Here is an 8,902-nt window from a genome sequence, read left to right as displayed (position 1 = left end):
TTCTCGTGTTCCTTCTTTCTGATGTTGCTGTCATTCAGAACCGCTACATCGATCAGCACGATCAGCACTGGCATTGTCCTGTTGGACTTGGACAGGCTGTGTTGTAGAAAAAAGATGCTCAAACAAAATGTTGACTTTCAAGCTCGTTGGAATAGTACAAACTACTTTTTAGATCCTTACACTAGACTTTTGCACAGTACTTCAGGTACATTTTATTTTTTATTATTTATCTTTACGTGCGATGACATAGTCCCCTACTTTTATTTTGAAATCAAATTATCAGGAAGTGGCGCTTGACATTCGGCATGCGCATATTACCGAGGAAGAAAAGCTGCGGAGTTCAACAACCGACGGCTTAAAACTGTAAACATTAAGAGCTTGGCTGACTAATGTCTGTGGTTGGGATGGAACTCTAAGGTAAAACCCGTTTCGTACACTCTTGCTTTTTTCCTACGTAGTTGTCATTGCTTATGGTATCGGTATATACCGCTCACTACTGATTTAATTAATGTTAGCACTACAGTTTATAATATTCAATCCGTGGCTTGTGGGCTGATGCTAAAACAGCATCTCTGACGACCAGAAATAGTCTAAACGCTTTGGATTATTCTTGAATGTCGTTTATAGTTTAAATTTGTTGTCTCTGCTTGTATTAGGTTGTTTTAACGTTTGTATTGTGAAGGGAATTCCTATCTCAGTGCTAGCTGTAGCACTAGCAAGCTTTCCCACATATCCTCGGGAAGTTAAGTAGCGTTAAGAAGCTAGTCCCGATTTTCAGTTTTTTGGAACGCATTTAGCCTCGGAAGACGTTACTTCTCCTTTTATCTCCTCTTTGGCTAAGTCACATACTAACACAACTCTTACCACAGCACTGGAAATCATAAATCGCCAACCAGTCTGGTAACTGCTAATGCAGCTATCAGCCAACAATTAGCGTGTCTTAGCTAAGCTACATGTCGAAGAGCTAAAAATAAATAACTCATAGAGAGCTGCCTTGTGTTAATGTAGACCGATGGAGTAATATTGGGGATATTTTTGAAATAAAGCTTACGTTAAAATGAGCCTTCTAAGCCCGCTACTGTCTGGATGAACCCACACAGCGCTTTCCATTTTGGGGTCTTGTTTTCTGACTTCTCTCTGATTAGGTTAATTTAATCTAGTGCAGCAGCAGCTGGCTGAAACACTTGACACCTCAGTGTAACCATATGACAAAAACGAGAAGGAAGAAAGAATGTGTGTGTGTGTGTGAAGGAGGGACTCCAGGTTTTCAATGAGTGACATCAACTGGAAGTAAGGCCAGTTGTTGTTGTTTTGTTGTTGTGTGGGGGTTTTTATTTTAGAGGTTTACTTTTAGACAAAAGGTGCAACCGTTAAACTATGTAATGAATTACCTTACTTTTTTAGTTAACTGTTATTTACATACATAAAAAAATCTTGATATTTAACTTCAGCTGTTCAGCTCATTTCTGTCCACTGATCTTCACTAATTACAGTAGGCTTAAGCATTTCCTGCTGTCTCTTTCCGTCTCGCTGCAATGGTAGCAGTGTGTTTGAAGTTTGAAACAGTGAGAGCTACTTGTAGTATGTTTGGAGATAGATAGCAGTCTGTTAACTCAACAGTTGGTGGAAGCCAGCTTAGCATTCTGTGCCACTCGTGAGACAGAGTTGCTGGCAGTGCTGAGATATTTATTTTTATTTACACTATTGATATTTTATTTTTAGAATCAAGTGTGTGACTTTTATGAAATGGATAAGCAGAAGAAAATGAATGAATGCTTGGATGGATTCATTCATATAGGGAAATTTAGAATGGTCATTGATGGTTGACCAGTTACAACATAATTTTAATAATGTTAAAATCACTGAGGATAAGAATTTGATCATAATTTGGAGTAAAGTATGATAACTTCTTGGGTAAAACATTGTTTGGCCTAGGTGGACTGTAAAATATTGAAATCATTCCAGGGTCTTCAGAGTTTTCTGGTAAAGCCAAGATGTTCGAATGAAGTTACACTACGCAGTAAAATGGGAATGCATTAAATTAAAAAGAAAAATGACAGCAATCCCCACCAGCCAGGGTTGGTGTAGGTGTGCCTCAGGTAAGAGGAAAAGAGGACTATGATTGCCTATAGAGAGCCATGCTTTAGTGAGTATCAAAAAAGTTATTGGATCTGGAAAAAAACTTAAATTAAGACTGGCAGCAGAGGGGTGATACTGGTTGATATGATGATAAAAGTGTTTGATAGGAAATAATTGATGGAATGGAAGAAGGCAATAAGAATTTGTTATAGTGGAGTGAGATGTGAAGGAAGCGGAAAGACACTGTGAGTCACCAGTTCCTGAACATTTACAGAGAGAAGGCTGCACACACATAGTGTCAGCAAAACGCATACAAAGGTAGGTTTTATTGCAGGATCATAATTTGATAGCAGTAGATTGTTTGGTCTCAGTCTTGCTGACAGAAGTGGTCAATTTGGTAGGTAGGATTGTGGTGTGGAGTAAATTACAGGAAAAAATGATTATTCTGCTGTCACAAGAGGTTGTAATTTTTTCCCATCAGCAGGCAGGAATCACAAATCAGATATAAAAAAAATACTAGTTTTTATCTTATATTTGTGGGGGTCAGACTAACTGCAGGAAATGCTGATTTGTGTTGTTTTTCTTCACAGGTTAACTTGAAAGTATAGGACCAAACATTGTTCTTCAGTGCATGGATGCAAAGCCAATGCGCAGGTAAGTGTGGTAGTTTTCTGGGAAGAATGGCAAAAGTATGTGGCTGTTAATTCCAGATTCTTTGGTTACTGTTTACCAATTTTCTTTTTAACGGCAGTATTATATCAGATGTGGTAGTCACGGAAATCCTCAATCAAATTCCTTCAGTGTGAGCGTTAAAGATCCTCTATGGCTCATTGACACCTTGTTATGTCACCACATAAGCTTAAAAGGCAGAAAAATCCCTGCTTTACGGGATCAAAGGGGCTGGCTCAATAGAAGTTCTACCCAGAACTCTCTATAGCACTTGGTGGTACTGACCTTAGCTCTGCTGCTTTGTTGGGCTTTTAAATTTAGGTTTGATGGCCCACTGGAGAAGATAGGTGGTGTCACGATGCAGAGCAGGAGTCTGTGAAACAAGACTGGCTAAAAATAAACTTTTCACAGTAAGGGGGAAACACCAGAGCCACTATGCAAAATGAAAAACTGTGTTCATGGAGTCTGTTGTGCATGTTACAGGTGAAACGGGATGGACATTAGGTTATTTTTTTTCTCTTTTGGGTGGGGGAAGAATGATCAACATTAGCATTTTTGTATAATGTAACATAATAGTGTATAAGGGCTGAGGTCCCATCCAGATTATAAACATGAGCTGTTTCATGCATGTGTTGCAGCCATGAACTCGTGCAGTCCAAGCAGAAACCACACAGAATATTGGAAATGTGACTGAGGTGAACTCTTTTCTCTGTTCTGTCTGAGGAAAGAAAATATCCTGACCCGATTTTCCGGAAGTTTAATTGTAAAGGCAGTTTTAGTGTCATTAATGTGAAATGAAACAGCGTAATTCTACATTTGTCATATAAAACTAAAATAGCAGTGTGTAATTGGGTAGGTAGGACCTAATTTAAGACGTTAACACTAAGACAGTATCTAATTATCGTTTTATGCTTTATAGTTAAAAGTTGCCTGTGTTGTGCAACCAGCAGCTTTAAAGGATACTCGTTAGGTCAATTTTCAGGTCCATAATTGTAATCTTCGGCTACTGGAGTAGTTTTGTATGAGTCATTGTTCAAAATGATGCTTATTTATCTTATACTACCTTGTTGTGGCCCCTCAGTTCATCTTCTGTCTGAAATGAGCTATTTTAGCCCTCTAAAGACCACCCACATTTTAAGACACTTTGATCTGATTGGCTGCCACTTATAAACATAAGGTTTGAACATCAGATCGGTGGGGTGTCGCCAGAGCCAAAGCTAATCGTGTAGGAATGGCGCCTACTCTGACATCATCCAATTACAGGAGTAGAAAAAATTTCCCGAATGTCTCTGATAAGAGTCTGGAGCAGTTTAAATTTAAATCAAAATCTCTATAGGTGCAGCATTTATGTCTCCTCATTTACCCCACTACTTTGACTCCAGTCTTTAAAACGTCACACCTACTTAAGCTTTTTAATTTTGTACTTTTCCTACTGTTACTGTTAGGGCAATTCAAATGACATAATGAAAGGTCAGAATGTTTTGAGTGAAAGCATTAGAGGCTCAGTGTATCATGACCTTTTCTCCTCAGGCCAACAGTTCCTGTGAATGCTGGCTAGATGAAGTTCCTTTTTTAAAAATATCACAGCAGTTTTGTCTTGTTGCTGAGTTGCCCTGGATTACATTGCATTTTATTTTCACATTATTATGTGAAAATATGTCACTCAAAGGATATTTATTTGCTGATTTTTTTTTGACTAAGATTTGAAACTTTACATTATGTATTAAATACAATCCACAAAACGTCTTTAACAAAGGTCATGTATGTGCAATGATGTCATTTCTCCCATCTGTAATGGTAAGGACACAAAGTGAAGAGGATGCGTTCAGGTGTTAGGAATTCTTGGCCAGTACTGGGAACATGAGCTGAAGTAAATCCCAAACCCAAAGTCATCCTGGGATTTAAAAAGATGCAGGGGTACACCAAGTCAACCGACCGGTGTGGATAAGTTTACACTGGCTGAGGCACATGCAGGGTACTGACCTTGCTATATTAGGTTCAGCTGATGGCCATAGACTGACACTGTATTCAGTTCAATTCAATTTTATTTATATAGCATGAAATCACAACAACAGTCGCCTCAAGGCGTTTTATATTGTAAGGTAAAGAGCCTACAATAACACAGAGAAAACCCCAACAACCAGACGACCCCCTATGAGCGAGCATTTGACAACAGTGGGAAGAGAAAAACGCCCTTATAACAGGAAGAGACCTCTGTCAGAACTGCTGCGGCTACGATCTAGCCACTTTTTACCGGTATTTTATTGATAATCCTGCACAGAAGCTCAGAGACACACAGACACAAAGGGGGAGGAGTTTCGTTTGTGCACATAACTTTGCAAAAAAAACCCAAAACCACTCAACAAAGTCTTGGCTCCATGTTTTGACCTATTCTCCTCCTTTTCATTGTGAGCAAAGCCACCCATGGCGCCTTAAGCCTATTGCAGCATAACTAAAGAAGGATTTAAGGTCACCTAATTCAAGCCTAACTGTAATCTTTATCAAAAAGTAAAGTTTTAATCTTGATCCTAAAAGTAGGTGTCTGTATCCCGAATCCAAACTAGGAGCTAGGCCCACAGAAGAGGGGCCTGAAAGCTGAAGGCTCTGCATCACATTCTACTTTTAAATATCCTAGGAACCACAAGTAAGCCTGCAGTTTGAGAGTGAAGTGCTTTTCTTTGGAGGGGGGGTGATATGAGGTCCTTGTACATGCAGTGCTGCCGTCTTCTGTTTCAGTCCGTTATTACACTCTTAAATCCTGCTACTTATTCCTGCGTCTTTCGGGATCTTACAAAGCTTTAAACGACGAGTCGACTATTAAATTAGTCGTCGACGATTTTAATAGTTGACGTATTCGTGACTAATCGTGGCAGCCCTAGCATGTACTTGGAACACTTTTCTTGTAAAGTAATGCACTATATAACTTAATTACTCCCACGAGAAAGTACTTTGTTACTTATGTGTTTCTCTGCAAAATGTCCTGAAACACCTTGTCTCGCACTTGTCATTTACAAATATAAACCTATAAGCTACAGTCTCACACACCAACACATCCTAATGAGAACACACATGATCTTTTCCGTAGTATTTAGATATTAATACAATGCAAAGATGAAAATGAGCACAAAGAGACTTTAGAGTGATCACCACAGTGATTGTACTTTAGAAACATGAGTGGTAGAAACGGAGGGTGCAGCCTGACTGCTCATCACTTTTGTTACCTGTTAAAGTTCGTGGTCCGACTGCCTGGCTGGGGTCAGCATTCTCTCAGCATTACCATCACTGTGGGTTCTTGGCTAGCTTATTCTAATTGAAATTAATTTAATGTAACTAAGAGTATATTGATATGTGCTAATGTCAGGGCCACCAGCGCACGTCAGGACGCCACTGGAATGGACATCACCAGCCGCTGTACTCTGGGGGACCCCAACAAGCTCCCTGAAGGGGTCCCCCAGCCTGCACGCATGCCCTACGTCTCAGACAAACACCCGAGGCAGACCCTGGAGGTGATCAACCTGCTGAGAAAACACCGGGAGCTCTGTGACGTGGTGCTGGTGGTGGGTGCCAAGAAGATCTACGCGCACCGTGTGATCCTCTCTGCCTGCAGCCCCTATTTCAGGTATGAGGAGACACTGTGTGATCCCACATCAGGCTAGTTTATTTACAGCTAAATTCCTGGGCTCCAGTGATTGCTGTGACACAAAAAATAATGTCATCTTTCTTTTTCCCGTTCTTCTTCAGGGCCATGTTTACTGGAGAGCTGGCAGAGAGCAGGCAGACGGAAGTGGTTATTCGTGACATTGATGAGAGAGCCATGGAGCTGCTGATTGACTTTGCTTATACATCACAGGTAGGGATGGTAGTATGCTATTAGAATTAACCACAGGTGCACATTAAGTTTAAAAAAAAATAAAATAAAATAAAAAGACAAACTGATGAAACTGCATATTGAATGTAAAAAACCTGTCCAAACAAGTCTATGGCAAAGTTTTCAAAAAGTACGAATCAGGAGAGCAAAACCTTTGCAAGCGGCTTCATTTCCTGCAGAGTACAGTAAGGTCTATGATTAAAATGAAAAACATGTTTCTTGGCTATAACCTTGACTATAGCAGAACTTTCTCAAAAGATGTGAGGAGACTGACATGGAGCCGCAGTTTGAATGCATAAAAACGGAGGAGCTGTGGAGACCACACATTGTGATCAATCAGTTGCTAAAGCTAAAAAACTCAGTGTATCTGATGTCCTGATCTGCACCCTTTCAGGTGACTGTAGAGGAGGGGAATGTCCAGACGCTGCTCCCTGCAGCCTGCCTCCTCCAGCTTGCTGAGATCCAGGAGGCGTGCTGCGAGTTCCTTAAGAGGCAGCTGGATCCATCTAACTGCCTGGGCATCAGGGCCTTTGCTGACACACACTCTTGCCGCGAGCTGCTCCGCATTGCAGATAAGTTCACCCAGCACAATTTTCAGGAGGTAAGAACCCACATACAACTGTTCACGGTCGTTTATAATCGCTGTATAGTGCTACGTGTTACAATGATTCTACATGTTGCTTTAGATTGAATGTGCAAAATTTACATTTAGTATACATACGTTAGTATACATTTAGGATATAAAGATTTCTTTCTGTCGTGCCAAATGCGTCTGTTATAAAAATGGTTTACATTTGTAAATGATCTAAAAGTGCCATATCATGGTGTTGTTGGTGTAGTAAGGCCATACATTTACGTTCTGTGGTGCGCACAACAAGAAGACAAATGCAGGTAAAGACGACAGTTGGAGCTACTTCAAAGCTTCAGACTTTAAACCAACAAATCACAATACATAAAATAGAAATCTGTTCCTGCTAAAGGTGAAAGCATCACTTTCTCCACTTCAGGCAAAAACACACTGTCAAGTACAAACAGGCTGTGAAGGTGCAGATACTAACAGCTGGTAATGTGCAACCCAGATGTAACTGCATCAAAAACTATTTTTTCAGATATCAGTGACTTAGTTAACTGGTTTAATAATATATGCTCTTCAATTCAGCATCATGTCGCACTGTTAAAAGTCAGATTCACCAAAGAAGAGAATGAAGAAAGGCTGAACAGAGATGGAAAAAGACTGCTCTCCATATTCCAAGTCTCTCTCAAATAATCTCTTCAACAGATATTTTGAATATAGTCTCACACTTGTGCACTTCACCCTGCCTGTCAGTCGGTCCCTTTCATCTGGCTGGATTCCAGCCAGCGTCGTCCCTCTACTAAAAAACAAACCTCCTTAGAGCCCACTGATTTAAATACTTATAGGCCAATTTCCAGTCTGTTTCTTTTCAAAATCCTTAGGAAAGTTGTTGGTCGTCAACTCATTCGGATTTTAGAGTAAATAATATTTTCTATAAATTCCAATCAGGTTACAGACACAGCACTGAAACAGCGTTATTGAAAATTATTAATGATGTCCTTATGCACTCGGATAAAGGTGAGCAATCCATTTATGTCCTGCTTGACTTATCTGCAGCCTTTGATACTGTTGATAATGCTACTTATTAGCATACTATGAAGCTGGGTTGGGATCACCGGTACTGCTCTTAAATAGTGTTTTTTTTTTTTTTTTTTTTTTTTTTTTTTTCATACTTAGCAAACAGATATTTTAGAATTCATATTAATCAATGTATGCTCTAATCTGCACCGCTCGTTTGTGGAGTGCCTAGGCTTCAAGCCTTGCACCAATTCTGTTTATTTATTTATTTTTATATGTTACCCCTGGGTCACCTAGTTAATGGTTTTAATGGGATCTCTTACCACTGCTTTGCAGGATGAAACACAGTTATATTTTTCTGTCAAGCCCAACAACCTCAACAGCCTCTCCTGCCTCAAGGAACATTTCTCTGCCGTTACTAATTGGATGTATTCTAATTTCCTCTCTCAGTTTTGGTAAAACTGAGGTTCTAGTTTTTCTTGTAAGCGAATGCTGAAAACTCATTTTTATAGTTTGGCATTTCCGTAATTCCTTCCCCTTCATTTGTTTGAAACCACACATGCATGTATGATGGAGTGAATGTCAAGAAAAGAAGATTACAGGGAGTGCAGAATTATTAGGCAAATGAGTATTTTGTCCACATCATCCTCTTCATGCATGTTGTCTTACTCCAAGCTGTATAGGCTCGAAAGCCT

At 39.8% G+C, this 8,902-nt stretch overlaps 1 protein-coding gene across 1 annotated transcript; it reads left to right on the top strand.

Annotated features, from left to right (window-relative positions):
* The first annotated feature begins 281 nt into the window (after positions 1-281).
* On the top strand, positions 282-8,889 carry LOC102300935 (kelch-like protein 20). The gene is made up of 5 exons (XM_005953098.3): positions 282-417; positions 2,670-2,733; positions 6,110-6,367; positions 6,490-6,598; positions 7,011-8,889. The coding sequence occupies exons 2-5, from the start codon at positions 2,711-2,713 to the stop codon at positions 7,305-7,307; spliced, it is 687 nt and encodes a 228-aa protein (XP_005953160.1). The 5' UTR covers positions 282-417; positions 2,670-2,710; the 3' UTR covers positions 7,308-8,889.
* The last annotated feature ends 13 nt before the right edge of the window (positions 8,890-8,902 follow it).

Source organism: Haplochromis burtoni, unplaced genomic scaffold (genome assembly GCF_018398535.1).
Source record: "Haplochromis burtoni strain Fernald_Lab_line unplaced genomic scaffold, NCSU_Asbu1 Contig_2984, whole genome shotgun sequence".
In the NCBI taxonomy this organism is placed as follows: domain Eukaryota; kingdom Metazoa; phylum Chordata; class Actinopteri; order Cichliformes; family Cichlidae; genus Haplochromis; species Haplochromis burtoni.
Note: the sequence above shows the minus strand (reverse complement) of the source record. Positions and strands in the feature narration are given on the sequence as shown.

Excerpts from the sequence above, each read along its gene's own strand:
- LOC102300935 (XM_005953098.3), top strand. The coding sequence starts at position 2,711 with ATGGATGCAAAGCCAATGCGCAG. Across the intron at positions 6,368-6,489 it reads GCCTGCAGCCCCTATTTCAG|GGCCATGTTTACTGGAGAGC; the intron begins GTATGAGGAGAC and ends GTTCTTCTTCAG. Across the intron at positions 6,599-7,010 it reads ACTTTGCTTATACATCACAG|GTGACTGTAGAGGAGGGGAA; the intron begins GTAGGGATGGTA and ends GCACCCTTTCAG.